The sequence below is a fragment of the Neodiprion virginianus genome, chromosome 1 (assembly GCF_021901495.1).
Source record: "Neodiprion virginianus isolate iyNeoVirg1 chromosome 1, iyNeoVirg1.1, whole genome shotgun sequence".
NCBI classification, from domain to species: Eukaryota; Metazoa; Arthropoda; class Insecta; order Hymenoptera; family Diprionidae; genus Neodiprion; species Neodiprion virginianus.
This window is the reverse complement of record NC_060877.1, coordinates 10,600,685-10,623,049: the sequence shown is the minus strand read 5'-3', so window position 1 is coordinate 10,623,049 and position 22,365 is coordinate 10,600,685. Positions and strand designations below refer to the sequence as shown.

The following is a 22,365-nucleotide window of genomic DNA, read 5'->3' as shown; positions in this document are numbered from 1 at the left end:
CAAGCACAACCGGACGCCGCTGTGTTTTATATATATATATATATATGTGCGTATAAATTACGCTGCTAAGAAAGGAGTTTGCTGAAAGAGCAGTGCAATTTTGAGCGGTTTTCTAGGCTTTTTGATAAAAATGATCGCGTCAAGTTTCTTCCATCCTCAAAATTGTTTGTGACATTACGAAATCTCGAAACTGAGGTATTATGCAATAAAATCAATCTTCTTGATAATTCAGAGTGCAATGAACTCCTCTAATGTTACATGCATCCAGCTTGCTTCCTCTGTTCTTATCATGAATTATAACATAACGAGGAAAATAGTATCTACATGGAGGTAAATTTCGTCCGTTTGTATTAAGATACCGTAATGCGGTTACCGGGTTTGCTGAAGCGCGTCAGAAGGCTGTTTTCAAGGTATATTCTGTACTGTATTCAAATACGATCTGGGATTTATGATCGACAGATCTTATACCGTGTAATATGTATTCTTATATCCGGGTTGTGAATTTTTCCCTACTAATCATTGTCGTGGTCAAAGCCCTTGACGTAAAATATGTTGAGTCGGTGGATGTTTGGTCTGGAACAGTTTTGCTGTTTTATGTAAATACGAGTATTATACGATCTCGCATGAGTTTCCGGAATCGCATCCCATGTCCAAGTCGACATGATTACATGCATCCAATGTTAATCGAATACGCTGTATCGTCTCTATCTTGACTTTTACCGAAAATATAACATTTTTGCCATTCGGATAAGGTGTGATCACTTTTGTTAACTACCAGAAATTTTTGGGCAGTGCTCATAGAGCATGAAAAATTGAATTTTCAAGTATTCAGACTTCATCTGATTCGGTAAATCTTTTTTCTGCAGTTACTAAAATGCTTGTAATGAAATGTAATAGACACTTGATCATGGCGCGAATTACGCAGCAGTCATTGCTATGATATTCCATTATTACGTAGCGAAACACATCAAACTCCAATATTGGGATACGAGAATTTTGGTTCTTTCAATAACAAGAGAAGACGAAATACCAAGTCGGTACAAGTATTATTTCGGATACACTGTTCAACGAAAAACTTTAACGTTCTGTTGATAGTATACAGTTTGGGTTTTGGACTTATCGAAAAACAGACGCCACAAACAGATTACGTAAAAAGTTTTTAAAATTCCGCTGGCAAACGTGCATTAAGATCACCAATTTCCATTATAAACGGCAAAAAAATTAAACCATCGAACGATGTTAAGATTAATCGTAAACTGGCTTGAAAACCAGTTTTCCATTCATCGGAACGATTTTACGAAATTCGAGTTGTACCCACTTGTATCAACAGCGCAAAACGCCCCCCCCCCCCCCCCCCCAAAAGTTGTAACATGACAAAATAATGAATTGAAACAAGCATCCCTGATTCCTGGTACCAGCGTACAAACCTACAACCTTTGAACCGAAGCATGTCTCAGGGGGACAACAAAATTGTCCGCGATAATTGCGCAACCATACATTATAGTAACCCGGAAGGTTAGAGAAGGGGGGATATTCGGTGAGAGCGTATCGTAGCGTAAAATTCTCCCCCTCCGGCCCCCTTTGTCGGTGAACTCTGCGTCCCCCACCCACGCGAGATGAGGCCCCGTAGTAAAAATGGCCGCAACGAACCGGCCCGAGGCCCGAACGCGCCAGGCCGCGTAGTAGCGTGTAGTACAACCGAGGACCGAGGCGTCGCGGGGCCCGGAAATCGGCGGCTTGCTACAGGGCGAGCATTGCTTCGAGTATAGAGCTTTGAGTTTAGTTGCCAACCTGTCCGCCGGCGGGGAATCGGGCGCTGGCGTCGTTCGATTCGCGGCCGAAGGCCCAACCCCGGCATTGTTGGAGTGACGCCCGCGCCAGAGAACCCGAGTATAGATAGACAGAGAGAGAGAGAGGAGGAGGAACGACGCGTTTTCATTGTTGTTTGTTGTTGTTGTTGTTGTTGGTTTATCGCTTTTGCGTCGCATCCGACGCGATGCCGAACCGCGGGCCCAACATTTGACGGAACAATATTCCTTCGAATCTCGCAGGGACTTCAGACACCTGTACGCGCAAGGATGAAGCAGGAAAAACCTGTCAGGAGACAGGCGCTCTTCCAGATCGCCAAGGTTCGTTTTATATTGTCATCTGTACAGCTGCATGTGGGATTTTGGTTTCTTTTTGAAATCTTTCTACTACCTCTTGTTCCGGATTTTTATCCCGATGATTTTATACTAGAGTTGGAAGAGTCAGGGTCTGGGGATATTGTTGGTTGGAGATTCGTCATTCTCACGATTCGGTCTTCTTCCCGTTAACCACGACTACGTGCCGAGTCAAGGATCTCGGCGCTTTGTTTATTTAAAGTCTTATCTTGTGGCGATGGGAGAAATCGCGTGTGTCAACGTCTTCTGGTCCTTCCAAATGATTGATTCTCGTTTTGACTTCGATTCACTCATTGCTCTGTTCAACGGCAGAGAACGGGATCTAAGCGAGAGAAAGAGAGAGAATGGAATCGGACGCTTATAATAAGAGAAAAAAAAAATATATAGCCATTGTTGCGTGGATGTGAGAACGTGGGACCAGCAGTGTAAGGCGTGTAAGAAATTTTGGTAAATACAATATTTATCACGAGTGCACGAAAAGTGGGCCCTTGAAGTTTGCTTAGCAGTTTAGCGAGACGAAAGTAGCCGATTTCATCTCAGTGTTGTAAGGATATGGATTCACGCATTCGCGGTTCACAGTTGCTTCGCTTTCGTCCCTTGTCACAAAATATATTGTCGAGTTAGGAAATATGGAGAGCAATCATGCGTCGAACAACTGCCAGACTCCGAAATAAGCATGCTGTTATAAACTCGACCGCTGAAATGGGAAGTAGAATTATTGCCTGTTTGAAAATCGTTGAAACTAGATGTGATTAATGCGCACATTCGCAGTAAATTGATTATCTTTCCGCCTTTCAATTTATTTCAGATCATATGAAGCGTGTCTAGGCGTTTCATTGAGAACGGTAATAAAATTATTATGAAACTATTTGCACCGAATAGGTCAAACACACAACTCAACCGTTGCTGTTAATTGTAAGTTTTACGGATGGGCGAATGCATCAATCGCTGATAGTTTGCGAAAATATTTTGATTTTGACTAATCGTTAACTTTATTTTTAGAATATTGAAATATTTTTCAAATTTACGCACCCCATTCCAATCAAGTGAACCAAATTTGTAAGGTTGATTGCTATTCTTATAATGAAGAAAACTGCGTAAATGATTTACAAAGTTTTCATGATAAATCAACCCTCAAACAAGGTGAAAAAAGTCAAAAATATGTGAGGGAAGTAATCAGCGTCAGTTTTCGATATTTTTTCTTAACGTTGCATATATTCTAATTCTGCTTGAGCCGCGCGATTCTCAGAATGCCAAAATGTCGTATATTTAGAGCATGTAATGCAATTAATAATTATCGTCCAATAATAATAATGAAAAATTATTGATACAAAAATTGTGATGGGTAAATTTTTTTATTCATATTCCAAGCTTTCAATTTCATAAAATTTTCAATCGAATTTGCATAATTTTCAAGCCAATCAATTGAAGAAGCATTCGTTGTCATATTTTGCCACAAACAGATATCTCTGCAGTAGCATCAAAGCTTTGAGATTCGTCCAAGACTGTTAAAATACCAATGTTACTACACGATACCCTTTCAGCAATAACACTCATTCATAAACGATGAATTTCCTCCGCGGTGTAAACATAATATCAGGCAAAATATATGCGAGAATTTCCCAAGCAGTTGTCCTTCGATCGAAAACAATCTCGCGGCATTTCAACAGAATACTCTCGTACATATGCACATGGATATAGTTTATTATTACCGACTACCAGGTATCATATTGTACCCATATGCCATGCAGCCTGAGCAGTTACACCTTAGAATGTTGAGACACAGGCATAACTGGTGGTGTACGAAGGTGTTGGACTCCACGCACACGTCTCAACTAGCGTTAACGTGTGTTTATAACGCATAAGTGTGCGGGGACCTCGTCGGATACCAAATAGAACGCGTACTATACTTACGCACCAAAGGCTTACCTAGCCAGCTAGCATTGGTCAGCGTGGACGTCTAACTATCTAACTAACGGTTCTTCTAGTACACAGCGTAGTCCAACCACGCGACTTTCAAATTGTCGAATCGGACTGGCCCAAAGAATTACATACCTAATCGTTCGGAGTCGAACATCAACTTTTGGTTTCAATCAAGCTGGGACAATTCATTGGCACGTATAAAAACTCGACACGCGGTGCGGTTTTGCAACGATTTCACGTTTCACGAGTTTAAAATATTGCGTTATTATTTACAATCGCAAACGTATGAAAAATAGTCCAAACGTCAAGAAAGCATTTTACTTGTCACGGGATCTATAAATGTCCGCGGTTTTACATACGTTATATTTGTTTTACAAGTATTGAAAAGTAGTTGAAAGACTTGGATCACATTGATATTTGTACCATTTTAGCGTTTTTCAAAAAATTACGGACACACTGAGAAAATTTTCATTTGTTACAGTAACTAGAAAAATTCAGTAAAACAGGTATCGTTAAAAAAAACTGTTTGAATATTGTTGAAATTACGAAAAACAAGGTACGCCTAACCATTTTGCGCTATTGTCGATTCTTTTTTGGTAATTGCAACGCAAAATCAGTTTGTTCGGTTTACTCTACTTTTTTAGTTAAACAAGGATTTAACATTTGACATAAATTTTCGCAACAGTTACAAGAAAATATAGTAACAGTGATCGTAATGAGAAAGAATAGTAAGGGATACTAGACTTTCCGGTGACAGCTACAAAACTAATTTTCATTTTCTACGTACAACTATATTTTTCGATTGTGGTAAAAAACTAAAATAGTTAAGGACTGAGCGGTAACCGGAACTAAAAATTTCTTTCAGTGCACTGTCTTCTGTCTTGAAAAGGCTTCAGTTTTTTGCAAATGGTTTACCTTTCACGAAAATAAGTTCATTTTCTTCTCATTGATTGCAGTCCCTCGATCATCTGACGGAGTTAAAAATTGAAAGCAAACATATTTTGACGACTCTATTCGAACCGGGCGACACAGTCCGATTCGGTTGTTGCCTCTAAAGCAGCCCATCGGAAGCGACAGTTTACTTTATTCGTAATTAGCAATTAGTAGTATCAGCCTCGCAGGTAGGAGAACTACTTACGGTTCTATTTTTGGTTCGCCGGTTCGCGGTGAGCGCCTTACTCGGTCGTCGAAATCACTTACAGTCATCGTGTACTTGGTCTCCGTTCCTCGATCGCTCGGTTCCGTCACGTTTCTGCCTTCGGGACGCCCTGCGGATGCGCCTTATTCAATCATCCGGCTGACAATGATTCTCCTTATTTTACGATGTAATAGCGGTCTGCTTGCATTCGGTATTTAAGTTCTTACAAATGTCCGCAAAGCTAGTCAGTGATATAATTAAATCCTCCAGGCAAGGAACGGAAATTGACGTTTGGATCTGTTCATCCTGATTACAGGTTTTAAACGAGCACATTATTTTTTTGTCGCGACTATCGTTCGCGCGAATAATTAAAACGCGAGTTTTATCGTAGCGAGAAAGACATTATTTCACGGTCATTGATTTTGCCACTGATTCGTCGCTTTATGTATACGAACGAAAATAAATAAATAATATGAACTCACGACGAACGTGAAAAATGAGTTATTTCATATAATATTCTGCATAATCGAAGAAACGTGTTGCCAGTGGAAATTTTATCCTGGCTATTTTGCCAGCAAGCTGCAATTTTCATCGCCGCAGTTGGAGAGTTATTTGATCTTTATCGTATTGAAATTTGTTCCAATTGCACTTGTTATAATATTTTGTAGGATTCTTCAAATTGAACTGAATTCAAAGGTATAATTTTTGATCGAATGATTGTGCGTCAAAGCCTGTAATCATAACGAGAGAATCTTATCTGTACATTTTGTCATTCGTCTTTCAAAGGGCTAAAATGGTACGTTTAATTTTATTTCAGGTCTTGTGGCACCTCGACATCTTTCGACGCAGTTTTCGCGAACTTTCTGGACATGCCTGCATGCGAGAATCTTGCATCTTTTGCGCTTTGAAGGTAAGGACAGAGATCTTATACTAATCAATCGTATTGAATTCCTGCGGGAAAAAAAAAATTAAAACGTAACGTACTTCTACAGTTTTTGCGGAGTTCAAAATTGTGTAGATTCATATTTCCGTTGTTACATAAGAATATGGAAATGCGCGTGTGATAAAACAATCATGTGGTTTTATCTTATCGTACAGAACTTCCTGCGAGGTTAATTTATTTTATACACGCAATGACCGTGAGCTTGATAACTTTCGGTCGAAACTTGTGACATTAAAATGTCAGCAATGATAAAAGCCTTCTCAACGTATATGTAACGAAGAAACATTAGGCCTCAGATATTTGTCACACTCTCGTGGCCCTCGACTTGAAAAAATAATAATATCTCAAGTGCACGAGCGTTTCAAGGGTGGCTGGGTTCAAAAAAACTCAGTTTAAAATTTCCTCCACTTAAAAGGCTCGCCTTTCACGGAGTGATTTGTAAGTTATAAAAAAAGCTTTTCAATTTATACAGTCGTCAAATATCGTTACGGTCGGTTTTCATCTGTCGAAGAAAAACTGCAGGTGCGTAACAAACTGGGGACTTTTTGGATAAAAATAATTGTGTAAAACTGTGTTTCATTTGAATGAAAAAAATATTTAATGAAAAGAATGTATAAACTCATGCCGGCATAGATCGTACGTAGGAATATCTAGGGACCAAGCATAGACTGCGTATACGTAGTATAATAGAGTACTCGAGATTATTATATCGATAGGAAGTTGTAACGGGGCCTCGAGCCAGAATCGACTCCTTTCTCCGGTGCAAGATTCTCGAGGTTGGTGGAGCTTACGCTATTGGTCGTCGGCCTACCGCCGCTGGCTGAGAGTCGAAGGTTTTACGGAGCTCTGGCGTCACGTTGGGCCCCGACCGATGGACCCAAGCGAGCCAAGCTGCTAGCTAGGGAGTCTGCGTCGTTCCGGGCTGTCGGTCCCTCCGCGTCGAGTAGCACGAGCTTTTTGCCTGATCCGCCTGGACGCCTATTTCTTCGGACGCCCGGCGAACCCCAGGTTTCACCGCGATCAGACGCCCTTTGTTCCCCCGGTTCCGCAGGATCCGTTTCTTCTTGTCCTTTTTCTTCTTCTTCTTCTTCAAAAAAAAAAACCACGAGTGCGGCCATTTTTCCGCGATTACCACCGAGCTGGAGATAGAAAGGGACAGGTGAATACTATTCTCAAGAGGAACAAAGACGAGAACAGAGGCCGCATCGTGTGCCATGTGAGAATCGCCGGGGTGAAACTCGGAGCGCACCTGCCTCACACCCTCAAACACCGTGTCGAATGCGGGCTCGAAAACTACCTGCGTTGATCGAGGGCCGACGGTGAATAAGGAAAGTGAAATTCGAAAAATCCCGGGCACCGTTGGAGGACTTAAACCTACGATTCACAACGGTTCACGAAGCGAGTGAAACGTGCGCGACCCGCGTTGGTAATCGCGGAAATCTAGGTTTTCAAATCTACGGGGTACCGTTTTAGGAAAGGCCAAAAACGGAAATGAGAATCGTACTGAGTTTCGCTATCAGCCCGACTTTGGGGCCGTTCAAATGTTCCTCGAATATTGTCAGGAGGCGGTGATCGGTGGTGAAATTTTTCGGGAACTTGCGATAACGATTGCATTCATACGTGACCGCGCAGCCTGCCCGCTACGGACCTCGAGAAAAAGGCGGCTCTCGGCTTTCCTTCCTTCCATTCGGGTTTCTTCAGAGCGTATTACTACTACGATTCACCTCCCACCTCGTCTCTCGCGAGTCGTAAAAAGGTGAGCAAGGCGACGCGAGGCTAAGTCGGTCTCGGTCCTAGTCTTGAGTGATCGCTCTTTCTCTCGACGACGGCGAGCGTGTGTCTCCATGTAGGTACGCTCTTCGGCTGCACGGGGGCGTCTGTCTTGGTGCTTAGTGACGTCACGCCCCGCGGTTCTTCGAGATCTATTGCGGAGGTGTGCAGGGGGCGGACAGGGGAGTAGATCTCGAGTCAGTGGCACCGAGGGTGGGGACACTTACTCGGCACTCCGCAAGCTGCTGCCACCAGGTACGCAAGCCGGAGTAGAACGTGGAGTGCTTGCATCGGCGCCGTTTTACTCCCTGCAGGTTACTCAACCTGAAGCACACCGCGCTACCTGCGGCCCTTTTTCGTTATTTGAGAAAACGTGTCCGAATCACGATCACGTGGTTTGTGCGAGTACAATAAAACGCTAGGGTGTGGATCGGGACAACAGCCTTTCGTCAATTGTCGAGAAGTTTCTTTTCCGCACTTGTTGGAACTGAGCTTTCCATATGGTTCTTAGACAGGTGTTACGAGTGTCTTGTTTTCACTGGAGATTTTTTTACCGTGTGGTTCAGAGTCCGTACTAGGCCTTTGGAAGGGAGCGTATAGCGAGGATCGTGCTGACTGCAGAGGAGAGTGTCTCTTGTGTTGTGTTTGTGATAAGGGATACGTAGCAGGTGTATTTTTTTTCTTATGCAAGTGGATATTGTGTGCAGGTTGAGTGGGGGCTTGAAAGTTTGCCCTGCGGTTCCTCTTCCGCTTCTTTTTTTACCCTCTCCTCGTTCATCATAGCCAGCCGCGTGGCGAGGAACGTCTTATCAAAACTAACCGCGGCGAGTAAATATATGTACGTGATGTTAAGCGCAGATAAAGAAGCGAGTTTTTTCCTTCACGCTGATATGACAGACGTGACGTGTAACCAACGAGACGTGGAGGACCAATCCAAGTAACGTTATCTGCAGGTACCTGCTGACGAACTAGCGGAACAAATACTCGCGAAGGCTCTTCAAAAAAGATGGTGCGACGTTCCTTTGAAGTTGGACTTTCAGACGCGTAATTGTAATCCGCGTCGGTAATAATAAGAGACGTTTCGTTTTGAACAATCATCGGAATGTCTCTCCGGGGATTTCTGCCTCGCCATCGTGTCTGTTGTACGAGGAAGCTGGTCGCGAGTGTGAGAGATCGAAGGCGTCACGTAACGAGTAGCCGCGGGGCTTTTAGATAAGAGAAGAAAAGAGACGGAAAATTGTTCGAGAGGTGAAAAATTTGTCGAGTGTCTTTGAGAAAAGTTTTATATCGACGATGTTGAAGTGGATAAAGGTTCGCCAGGACCCTTTAACGTCTCGGTCAACCGCGACGTCGACGACGACGACGACATCAGGTTTCGCTTCCAGAGATCAGGGGGATAGCAAAGAAATTCGAGACGATGATAACAGAATTTTTGGTACTTCATGCAAAATGGAGGAGGAGGAGGAGGAGGAGGAGGAGGAGGACAGCGGTATGGAAAGAGAAGATTCCCCGGCGGGAATCGATTTGAAGGATTTAAAGAAAGTAAGTCAACGACTGTTCGACACCGATTTTTGGGTCAGACGTCACCAGACCCATTACTGAACATGTGGATATCCCGAGGCTCGAGGAGCGGGGATGGCATGCGAAATATGATACAAATTCTTCAAAATCCATGTAATTATTGTAACGGACCCATATTGAGATCACGTAGTACGCGCCACGCAGATGTTATAGGTAATTTTCTACTCGCGTACCGCAACACTCGCCTTGTCTCTGTCGTAATCGTTTACAGATGAGTTGACTGAACGCTCGGCATTTTCATTGTCATCTTTTGTCAGAAAACTTTCTCTTATATAATCTATTAATACTCTTTTTCAATATTCAAAAGTGGTATTTTATTTTATTATTTTTTTTTTCATCGTCATCTCGCATCACGAGGTGGAGTAAAAAAAAATTCATATTGAAACTCCGAGTTACCATTCATTACAAAGCAAAAACATTGAAAAGTAAAGAAAAAAGTTATAAGAATCGAAATTTATCATCTGCAGAAGTATCTTCGTTTTTTTGCCTCTCTATTGAAATATTTGAAATCAGATTTTGGTGATTCATTTCTATAAGAACATTAGAAGTAGAAGAAAATGAGACTAAGTCACCATCTCCATTATGGATATAAGAAAATTGATTTCTGTCAGAAGAGTTGGTTTGAAAAAAAAAAGTTACAAATACTCAATGATTCGGTTACTTTTCATTATACTATGTATACTTATCATTATACTTTTCATTATTAGTTCAAGGAATCGTTCACAGATTTAAATTGATTCGACCTTTTCGACGTCCCGCAGCTGTATCACCGGCGGTTGTAGCGACACAAAATAATACTCGACCACCGTTGCAGTGTAATCTACGTGCTTGTATTATACTTTCTACACGTTCCATACAGCATTGCGAAAGATTTGTGCAAGGAGCTATAGCCATTCATATAATGCCGATAAATTACCACACATTAAACACGGCGGTTCAACAAATGCCACCACCACATTCACGATCAGAGAATGTCGCAGCGGCACCGCGAGTTGCGTTACATAAACGCTGCAGCAGTCGCCGCGAATTTGTTAGCCAAATGCGAAAATCCTAGTTAAATATATATCCCGTCAATCAGGAGCCACGGAATGACCACAAAAGGCGACGTCGGCTGATCAGCGGAAGTGTTGAGAATGTCGACGCTTCAGTTGCAAACGAGACTCCTGCGAGTGGTAATTGAGTTCTGGCCACTGATCACCGATCTCGTCAGCTGCGGTGGAAGCTAATCAATCCCAAATACCCACCCCGAGCAGCCGATCATTGAACGTGCAGAGTTTCTTACGCATGTTACTCACACATTCCCTCGGGAATGCGAGTGCAGCGCGTGTCCCTTGCGTAACCGGGATTAATAATCAACGTTTGTGCTTGTTTGCATATTTGCAGGACCTTTTCTCCCAGCTGCAATTCTCCCAGGAAAGCGCACTGCCACCCGATGCCCTCCGACGAGCACTCGCCGAGAGCTTTCTTGACCAGCAACGGTTTCAACTTGGCTTTATGGACGACGCCGCAGAATGTTTCGTAAGTATTTCATCCCTTACATCCATTATTCAAATTCTCAGGTTCAAGACCCTCTTGTGAATATCGTTCCAAACTTGTTGTAAAGTTTTCGTGGAAGACTCGGGCTGATGGTACCATTGAAATGTTTAGAGGTTATGAGTTTGTTGCGCTATATTGAAGAAATTTCGGACTTTCTCATGTATATCTCAGTTACCGGTAGCGTAACGAGTAAGTGATTTTATAATTCGAAAGATGAGGCAAAAGGAAATAACATCAATTATTGGATTTGGTTCGGCAGCTTGATCACATGAGATTATACTTTTTTATGGCAGGGTTATTCGTTCTGGAAATGGTGAATTCCCAGAGTAAAACATAAATGGTAATAAATCTTGACTTTTGACGTTGAATTTTACCCGGGAGTTTCGATCATTTTACTCTCAAGGTTCGGTTTCCCCTCCCTCGGAAACGAACAAAGGAACGAAATGAAAGATATCCGAAAGTGCTTTTTACTGCACGAAGGTTTCGAGCAGACAACTTGTGAGAAGTGTATTCAGAGGGTGTAAAATTAGTCTCGCGATGCATCTATAAATTACCATTATAATAGCTTAAAGCATCCCGTTATAATAATTTTGAGTCACATACGCGTCGGAGATTGGATTATATTATTCTCTTGCCCGAGTTTGATCCTCTGCTACGTGAATAAGCGAGATAAATATTTCACCGACTTCATACTTGATCCTAGATTTTTTCTCAATTTGTTGCGGATATTTCTTGTTAGACCGCAAGTAATACGGTTGGAAAAATCTGGGCTGAAGTTTGTTCGATACTTCGTATCGGGGGAATCGGGGTCCGGAAAACGAGCCACCAAGAACCGAGTCTTCCTAATGGCATGGCCAATCAGTAAGATTTTATCATCGAAATAACGGTTTTCAACTAATTCCCCGATCTTTTGTTGAATCTAAGAAACGGCCAGCCTTGAAATCTTGATTACTTCGGGTCAGTTCACTCGTACTGACTACCATTGTCTCGGCTTGTCGGGTGTTCCCACCCTGAGACCGACTCGAATTTAGCGTAAAAAATTTTTTCTGTAATACCATTATGTAACTCCACGAGACGTACGCACCTCGCGTATCTGACGGTGTTTCATTCACGGTTTCGTGAATCGCATTAGGTGGCGACGCGGACCTTGGAAGTCGGAAGGAAAGGAAACAAATCTGTTTTCGAGGAGAAAATCAATCTCCATATTCAAATCTGATACGGAGGTATAATTGTGCGGGTATTCTTTTGTTCTAGGAAAATATACTGCTGCGAATTCACCTCCACATTGCCAGTGGCGAAGCGGAGGACATGTGCAGTGCCCGACATTGCGTGCCTCATCAAAAGTTTGCGATGACTTTGGTCGAGCAGAGCGTTTGTGGCGCCTGTGGAGCGACTTCGGAACCGCTACCTTTCACCCAGGTTGGTTAACACTTCCGTACAATTTATCGCGTCCATGATAAATCTGCCACTTGAGTGGTCGCTGAACTCATTGTCAGGGTTTTGATTGCGAGTGTTTGAATGGAAAAACCGTCCTATTATTAGAACAAACTTCATCAGGTACCAAAGCAGTGAATGAAACTTTCCGAGTTGAAGAACGGAATATGGGTAAAGATTGATTTGAATTACTTGTATAAAAAGAACCAAATACAAAGAATTTTTTTTTTTTTTCTACAAAAATCTTGACCCGATCGCAAATTTTGTACTTTGAAATAGTCATACGTTCGTTTCATGGGTTTCATATTAAGGATGGGTTTGAAAAAGCGTATCCGCGTCTTTTTGAGAAGCATTCGACCAAAAGGGATCAGCAGCTTGCCTTTTTTCCCACGATCGTCCGCAGGTATAAGACGCGCAGACATAATACTGCAAACTCAGCATTGTCGAGTTTCGCCCACGCAGGCTGACAACTCGAAGAGAGTAAATTGTGCGCTCGCCCAGTGACGTTCTACTGTCGGCGAATTTGGAGGTAACTTTTTTCATGTGCCGAGGAGTTTTGTGCTGATCTCTGGGAAAGATCGGGCCTTATCGATTCATCGAAGGAGTCAGGCAAGATCGTTTATTGGATGTATCGGTTAATGCGAAGACTGAAAATAAACGAAGATCGGGTATTCCTGTTGCTGATGAGACCGGAAATCGCTCGAGTGACTTAAGCTGAAGCCATACCTGCCAAACCCTTAAATATCCAGGTGACCCAGACCCTTTGATGGACGCGATGCCCTCCGGATTATACGGGATTAGAGAGACGGGATTTTCCGGTAATCCAAGTATTGAGAAAGCTTAGTTTATGAAGGCGATGGGAAGGATTCGGCATAGAGATAGAGTTTTCAAACGAGCTGATAAAATCGTAGACAAGATTTTTTTACAGCGATTTTATTTAAAAGATTATTTATTTGAAAGATTACGAAGAACCCTTTCCCCGATGTTTTTCTCAACCGTTACGGATGAACGCAAAGTTTTCGTCTGAGAATTTATTGTCGAATCCATTTTTGGGTCAGTATGCGCTGCGGAACGTGTAAATAAAAATGAATCAGCCGTTATTTGCACTTCCTAATCGAAGATACATGACGACGCCGTATCTTATGCATGTGAACACACAAAATGCAAACATTTTTTCTATCCTGGCAGTCAGGCGTAGGTGTCGTCGAATGCTGCTGGCTAGAATATCAGGTTCTGCAACTAAGCAGATACATATGTATAATGAGCGTGAACAACTTACCCGACGCAATTTGCATCGGTCATGGACGTTACTTTTATAGGTAATCAAAGAGACGTTTTACCTGCCTCGTTATTACGAAGTTCGAGTTGGTAACGTTAACGTCATGAAATATTGTAAAAAATTTCACTGTTTTACAAATTCGGAACGCCTTTTGACGAATTGTAATTGCAAAATGTGAGTGTGGTTTTTTCTAAAAATTCATCGTTACTCTATAATGCAATTAATTTCAATCTCGTTATTTATCTTATTATTATCTGCATACGTAGAGTTTTATTTTCTTGCAGTATGGATTGTATTCTTGCCTGAAAGCTTGTCTTCACCTGTCTGACCTCTGTGAAATTACATGCCTGTATATTTCATTCACCGTTACAGATGGTCCATTATGTGTCAGCCTCAGCTCTGACGTCACAGGCTCGGCAGACGCCACAGTCATCGAGATCAAGTCCGGATCTCTTCGGGCAACTTCTTCGACGTGCAGGGGGAATGGGAGACATCCGCGACTGTCCGGTAAGACGTCGTCTATTTCATTCAGTTTTCATTTCCATTTTCGAGGTCAAATTATATTAAGAAATATACTTCGAATAGGGGAATAACAGCACCAAAGGTTTTAACGGTGACTCATTAAGAAAGTAAGAAACCTCAAACAGCTCGATTGCTGTTTACGCGGAATTATGACCATAGAGAGTGTCTGTTCGTAGTAAAGAGCTTCAGATCCTGTTTGTACACTCATTCATGGAAAAGTGTTTAAATATCATTAGTGAGGCAGTGATTGGCCATGGTAAAGTAAAAAGCGAAAAACTGATACCAGGAATCGACTCTTAGTATAAACCCAATGTTTAATACTATCATTATTAATTCAACGACATCTTCACATGCTAAAACCTCAACGCTTTTGATCCTCTGCAGAGTTCCTGTGGTGCTAAAATCCAAATTTGCCGAACGCTGATGAACCGACCCGAGATAGTGTCGGTTGGTGTCGTCTGGGACAGCGAAAGGCCGTCATTGGAGCACATCATGGACGTGTTTGCGACAGTGGGAACATGCCTTAGACTAAGCGACGTCTTCCATAGCGTGGTTGACTCGCGATGGGGTGCTTCGACCATCCACAACCTTGTAGGTGTCGTTACGTATTACGGAAAACACTACTCCACCTTCTTCTTTCACACAAAACTGAAGGTAAGCTGTAATAGGATTGTGCGAATCAACGTGAAAAAATTTTCGGCATGCTAATTTCGTGGTCTCATTTTGTTTTTCTTCAAGGTCTGGATATACTTCGACGATGCAACGGTGAAGGAGATCGGTCCACGGTGGGAGCAGGTGGTCGAAAAATGCCGAAGAGGGAGATACCAGCCGTTATTACTGCTGTATGCGACACCCGGTGGAACACCGGTGAACACCGAAAACGCCCCGAAAACTGTGACCCCCTTCCCAAATGGGAACGGACTGAAAACACCACCGAAGAACAACCTGCGAAGGTCGATAACGCCGAGTCCTGAGAAGGCCTCGATAAACGGTACCGCGAGGCGGGCCATAACTCCGAACCCCGACAGTCCTCCTCATATGTACACGCAAAGAAGGACGTACAGCGACTATCAGAACCTGACCGACATCCAGAACAACATTTTTGGCAACCAGGTAAGTTGGAAAATGGCTCCTCATGACGCGGAACAACTCTGACCGATGTACATTTTGTTTTCCAGGGAGTAGACGCCGTTGATGGCGAAGTGGAGTCCAAGTACATAAGTCGACGCGCGGTGGAGAATGTGATGCAGCAGCAGAAGAAACAGCAAATGCAGCTGACGAGGAGCCTGAGCGCCGGATCAACGCCGCAGGACGGAATAAGCATTCCAGATCATTTGAACGTGCCCCGAAGGCGGGATTCGGGCAATTGGTCCGGTGATCGTAACAGCGCTTCTTCAAGCTCCTCGACAACGATGGACAACCCGTATCTTTACATCGTTAACAAGATGCAGAGAAACTCCGGGGTTCCTAAAAGTCCGACAAGCAAATCTGGTGAACTGTCTAGCAGCAGTAGCGGACACTACGATGCTGGATACGATTCCTACTCCCTTTCCTCCACCGATAGTCTTCCGCTTCAGCAGGGGTTGAAGCACAATTTGCAGGTAGAGTTTAAGAATCTGGAAACACGGGAGAATGTCGATTACCAGCTTCGGTCGACTGTATTACGATATTCAATTTCGTGCTTCTTCTAGCTTGCGCAAATACCCGAAGGTTATCAGCCATCGTCCGGAGACGACTGCGAGCGTCTCTGCAAGGAGACCGATGCTCTTCTCGACAAATCACGAGCGGCTGAAGATGCTGGGGATCTTGGAACGGCCGTTGCTCTTTGCAATGCTGCCAGCAGTAAAGCGAGAGCAGCGATGGATGCGCCATACAATAATCCACACACGATGACCATAGCCATGATGAAGCACAACACGTGCGTGATGAGGGCTCGCAGTCTGCATAGAAGGATACTCCAAGAACAAGCCATTGCTAACGGAGAGAAAGAAGGTGAGATAGTTGCATCGATCGATTCGTAGATAGGAAGAAACGTGGCGCGAGGCACTTTGTTGAATCTCCTAATACGTCCATATTTCTCTTTCATGTATGCTCCGTTGAATTTATTTAGATTTTCTTTGGTTACTTACTAAATTTCTGTTCCACAGAGGGTGCGACGGAGGGCAGACACTCCCGTGAGAACAGTAAATCCAGTCAACATTCGAGGCAAAGCTCGCGTGACAAGGGTAATCACTCGCGTCAGAACAGTCGAGAGTTACTGGTAAACGCTGCAGCAGTTGTCGACAAGCCATCGTCTGTGAAGAGTATCCAGATATACGCAACACTGCCAAAGAAGAAGACCTTGCGAAGTAAGGCTACGGCGGTGAATGTGGTGGAGGACGAAGAGTACATGCTGTACGATCGACCGACTCAGCGAACTGGGCTGTTTGGTAGGGTAAAGCGGTGTGACGAGGATAAGAAGGACAAGAAACGGGCGCGCAGTGAAGAAAGGAACAAGAATTCCACGAAGGACTTCTCCATAGCACCGATAAAAGCTTCGCCAACAGTGAAAAATGGAAAGATGGCGGAGAAACCGAAGGAGAATGACGCTAATCCAACGAAGATATCACAGACGAACGGTACTCTACCTGCGGAACAAAAGCAAGGAAAGAAGCAGCACAAGATACGACGAAAGCTTCTGATGGGTGGACTAATAAAGAGGAAAAATCGAAGCATGCCCGATCTGAGGGAGGGACAAGATGGACAACCACCAGTGAGCGTTGAGCCCTCTTGCAATACTCTGCCTAAGCAGTCCGTAGATGATTCTAGCCTCGGTCTTAAAGGTAACGAAGTCGGTCAATCACTGAGTGGGTATCTCTCCGAAGGTCACTTGGAATTTGCGGGTAACAACAATAATAACAATACCAGTAATAACAATAACACCGGGAACCCTAACCTCGAGAGGAGCCGCCTGATGAGAAAAAGCTTCCACGGTAGCGCCGGGAAGGTGTTGCACGCGGCAAAGGTACCCCCGCCGCCACCACTGAGAACAACTTCCCAACTTAGCAAGTCTAAGTGTCAAGGTGAAGTCGGTGGTGGACTTCAGTCTGAGAACTCGATGTATCCGTTGTCGGACGACAACGTCGGTAACTCTTCGCAGAGTCAGAATAATAACGCGTTTTGGAATCACGCCAACCAGGCGAACCTCGTCTCGCAGTCTGGGCGCGTTACCAACTACGCCGATTATTCCATGGAGCCCCACTCTCTGCAATTTCTTCCGTCCTACAACCAGGAACAACCGATCGTTTCCAACTTCAACGGCAAGCCAAGGATCCAGGACGACGTTGTTCAGTATGCAAACGGCATTCTGTACGAGCCAACGTTCGTCGTCACTCGAGCAGATGTTCACAGCGAACAGAGTCCCGTCAAGCATCAGTCCCAGCCCGACTCCTTACCACCTTATCCAGAAAACTCCAACGTTTCTCACTCCAGACAACCCAGTGAAGAGTTTCCTCCACCTCCCTATCCCTGCATACAATCCGTCTCTCACTCCCGACAACCCAGTGAAGATTTCCCTCCTCCTCCACCTCCTATTGACGCCAATCCACCCGCGCAAATGGGATCCGTAGGTTCTCAGCAGCAGCAGCAAACATCACAGCAGCTCGAGGCTCAACAGATTAGCAGTCTGCTTGCTCAGCTGCAGTTAAAGAGGGAGCAGATGCTGATCACGGGCGAAGTTGACGGCAAGGAACAGGACGAGGACGATAAAACGTCCGGAGAAACGTGGCTGCGTGAATTACAAGCGAAGCAGGCCGAAAGAAGGATGAAGAAGCAGAGCCCTGTTGACCAAATGGCATCGCACAATCAGGATATGCCCAAGACCAGGGCGCCCTCGGTGCCCCAAACACAGGGATCGACAATTGCTAGGAGAACGAGCGACCTGATGATGAACACTCTTGGTCAGACTCACGAACAAAGCAGAGATGTGACGGACAGTGCGAGGCTGGTCACAGTTTCGTCGTCAGTTAAAGACATGGCAGCTAGGTTTGAGCAGATCAAACAACAGCCGCCTGCCAAACCTGAAGTTGACCAAAAACCGAGCAAAACAATATCAACGTTATCCGGGAGCGACGTGACTCAGGACGTTCCACCTTCTGAGCCACTAAAATTGTCGACGGAAAATCTTGCCGCGTTTACAAAATCCGATAACCAGTCGAGCCAGTCGGTCCTGAACTCCAGCTTCGAATCGAGCTCCAGCCAGAGCACGTTTATCTCTACGGCACCGGCGCCGGTTAGCGCTCCCACAAGTCAGTCGGAGAGCGGTTTGAACGCGGCAATATTGTCCATGTCGTTATTCCTACCCCACGAAAACGGACTTCCAGTTGATTATCCAGAGGATGACATAAGTGAGGTTGCGATGCAGAACACAATTCAGAATACAACGATACTCCCGATAGAGGAAGATATTATGCCGAGGAAGACAAAACGCAGGATCGGTAAGAAGAAGAGTGTCTCTTTCTGCGATCAGGTCGTTCTGGTCGCGACTGCCGAGGACGACGAAAAGGACTCTTACATCCCGAATCCAATCTTGGAACGGGTCCTCAGATCGGCCCTCAACAAGCCCGAGACAGCTCTGGTTCTTCGGGAAATTCGAAACCTCCAGGAGGCTGAATTGAACAGAGAAAATACGGCTCCTAAATTTCAGCAGCATACTCTACCGCTGAAGAGTGAAGCGGACAGCATTCCAGCCACGCCGTACCAGGACCAGTTAAGGAGCGTTAATCCAATGGCCGACACGATAAGACCGACGTTTGGACGACAGAATTCGAACGAAATGCCGAATGGCCCTCCACAGGACGGAAAGAAGGCTTACAATTCTTACAACGAGGGGCAGGATGTCGTACGGGAAGCGTACCCTGTCGGGAATCAGAACCTGTCGAAAACTCTGACTTCGTATACCCAGCAGTATCCCCAGCAAATTCGTTATCCTCAGAACGGACACTCTGCGCATATCCAGGGCTACACGCAAACGCAGACGGCTCATCCCAGGAATCAGGGAATCCCAGTTTCGCAAATGCAGAAGCCGGCGAGTCCGTTTCCGACGCAAGTCCACAACCAATACCCCCAGAATGGTACGGTGGGTCAGAAGATAATGAACGCTGCGAACCAGCAGAAGAACGGCTTCCAAGGAAACTATTATCAGCTGGAACAGCAGCACAACCAAGTGAACAAACAGTATTCGGCTCAGCAGCAGCAATCGGGTAATATGAATCAAAGGATTCAACAGCACAATGTCAGTCCAGTGACTGTTCCCCACGGTCAACAGATGGTCTGCTACCCGTCGAACCAGTCAACGAATCCTTATCAGCAGTACAACAATTCTTCGTCACCGCAAAGTCAGTACCCAGTCAGTTCCTATCAGGGTTATCCTCAGCAGAACAGAGCTAATCAGCTGCTACCCCAGTACCAGCCACCCCCGAATCCGACCGCTCCTTTTCAACAACAACAACAGCAGCAACAGCAACAGCAGTCTAACGGGCAAAATTATCAAGGAAGAATAGAAAACACCTACCAACGACAACCGCAGAAAAATGAGCAGCAGAATATTCTTGCTCCGAATCAAACCTATCCGAATCCCATACAGAATGGTCAGATACAGTCGAACATGAAGTATCCGACGTATCAGCATCCGCCGGCACCCAAGCAAACGAAACAAGTGCACTTCCAAGCCGGCACTAAGGGAGGTGCGGTCAACCAAAATTCGTCTTCCGTACAGAAAACTTCACCAGTGACAGCTATGCCTCGAACAACACATTGCCACTTATGTCGAAAGAAGCACGTCGTTGAACCTGCAATTTATTGCACGGACTGCGATTTTTACATGTCGAGATTCCGGCCAAAGTCTTAGAATTTTCGTAAGATGATGGTCCGGATAAATTTAAAAATTTGTAAGGTATTTTCGCGTCTATGGTCCGCAGTTTTAAGCTCTCTGTATTTAGGTGAATCCTTTGTTGTTACAGCGAACAGTTATCGTTATATTTTAATTTAAACTTATATATTATATAGTGTTTAAGTACGATGGGTGTGACAGAAAAAAAAATCACACCTATGGTTGATCATCGATATACTAAACGCAGTATTGGCTATAGTGATTACCATCGGTTTTGCAAATATCAAGTGGTAATAATTGCTTTTCTTCATTTCTGTACTTACGTATAGGTATAGTATGTACATTTTTACTCATATAGAGATGTTAATTGTTATATTATGATTCGTTTGCGACCGTTAGTTGTAAAAGCCCATTGACTTGAATCTTGACGGTAAATAATTCTTTTTTTAATAACCTAGTGCTTCGATGTCCTTTTTCCTTTTAATTCTGTACAAAATTATAGATCATTTTTGTCTGTGTCGAATTGTTTTCAATTACTTACAAATTAGTTGTTATCGTTATAACCTTTGAGTTGAAGGTATATTATACTTAAGTTAAGCATAGTTGTCGTGCGTTTATATTTTATACGAATATTTTCATATGTATATTATATATATATATATATATATATACATATATATTAAATATACCCAGGAGCTATAGGAATGTCAGAATTGTGATACTAGCCAAGCTATGTAGTACACTGTGTTAAGTTAAGGTTATTATTATTGGAGATTATATCAAAAGCATATATGGTTATGTATGTAATGTAGGTGAATGCAAAGTAGCTGCAGGAATATGATCTCTGAAGAAGTATGTCAAGTTAAGCATACATATATATATATATATATACACATAGACATTATTACGTGTTACAAGTTACATATGTATTATCCACGTGCTACATAAATGTACAAATTTCTTATTTTACATATACCATTATTATTATTATTATTATTATTATTATTATTATTATGATTATTCTTTTTTTTTTGTACGTCAGTATTTTGTTTTAAAAATACTTTTATATTTCCATTCAGTTTTACGTTAATAAATTACTACTTGAAATAAAAGTTTCGGATCTTTCTTTTATTACCGCCAATTCTATTTGTATTTTTGAAGCAATCGTGCCAAATGTAGTTGACGATGATAAATTTTATGCATGATGAAACAATTGAATTAATTGCTGGGACACATTTCAGTGTTTTTGTTTTGTTCATAGCTCTAAGAATTTGATTATCTATGGTCGTAAGAAGCCTCTTTCAAACAATCCTCTTCGGTAGAACATACAAAGATTTTTATTACAAGATATCGCAATTCTCATAAATTTTCATACGTTTAGTACTTGCTTGCTTTATCTCAGTTGTGGAGATAAGTTTTTCAGGCGTAAAAAATTATACACTCCAAGCATTTTTTTTTAAAACTCTTCAATTATTGCCGTGCGTTTTGAGCTGATAGTTTTCTGATTTATATTTTTAAACTGCGTAAAAATAATTCCTTCAAACTGTCGCACGATATATGTGATCATATTTTACTCAAAAATGATATCCTACACATTAAAATGCAAGTGCAGCTCTTACAGGTATGTCAGCTTAGCCACTTTTTTCCGGCACCTCTCAGATATTGCTCATGGCTACACTTCGGTACTTGGTGAAGGTAGACTGTGTGAAATTAGTTAGATTTTTTTATCATTTTCCTCTCAGGAGCAGAATGTTTTGTTTAAACTTCATATAACTTGGATTGCGTAGATTTGGAAAAAAGTTTTTTGATCTCTGCCGATCTTTGTAATGCAGTAAATTTTATATTTTTATTATGATTGAAACGGATGTTTTGAGTACGAAGAGAAAACAACTTTTTTTACTCGCGATCAACGGGAGATATTTGATATGATTCTGAACTACTTCCAAGTGTAGTACTATTTGCAAAATGCGTCAAATTAAGATTAATATGTCATAGAATTCAGTAAAATATGACTGAACTGACGGTGAATGTTTCATGTATTTACAAATGCGCAAAAAATAAATTGTTTTGACAATAATAAATCATATGTCGATATAATCACCGGTTGACATAACAATTGCCATATTGCATAAGACGTTGGGTAATATACGCGTCGTGCACTTATTGATAAGGTACACCGAGGTAAAATCGCAACGTTTACTACTTTGC

At 43.0% G+C, this 22,365-nt stretch overlaps 1 protein-coding gene across 5 annotated transcripts in view; it reads left to right on the top strand.

Annotated features, from left to right (window-relative positions):
- Positions 1-21,126, top strand: part of LOC124310081 (uncharacterized) — a 67,887-nt gene extending 46,761 nt beyond the window's left edge. For 3 of the 5 annotated variants that reach the window (XM_046773659.1, XM_046773660.1, XM_046773663.1), the window contains 9 exons: positions 6,041-6,133; positions 10,901-11,035; positions 12,308-12,472; positions 14,139-14,273; positions 14,673-14,942; positions 15,027-15,401; positions 15,467-15,889; positions 15,980-16,280; positions 16,436-21,126. In XM_046773659.1, coding sequence (XP_046629615.1) covers positions 6,041-6,133; positions 10,901-11,035; positions 12,308-12,472; positions 14,139-14,273; positions 14,673-14,942; positions 15,027-15,401; positions 15,467-15,889; positions 15,980-16,280; positions 16,436-20,175 — 5,637 coding nt within the window. In that variant the 3' untranslated portion in view covers positions 20,176-21,126. Of the gene's footprint in view, positions 1-1,726; positions 2,130-6,040; positions 6,134-8,182; positions 9,479-10,900; positions 11,036-12,307; positions 12,473-14,138; positions 14,274-14,672; positions 14,943-15,026; positions 15,402-15,466; positions 15,890-15,979; positions 16,281-16,435 lie in introns of those variants that run through there. The other 2 variants (XM_046773664.1, XM_046773661.1) reach the window with 2 other exon arrangements.
- Positions 21,127-22,365: the final 1,239 nt, after the last annotated feature.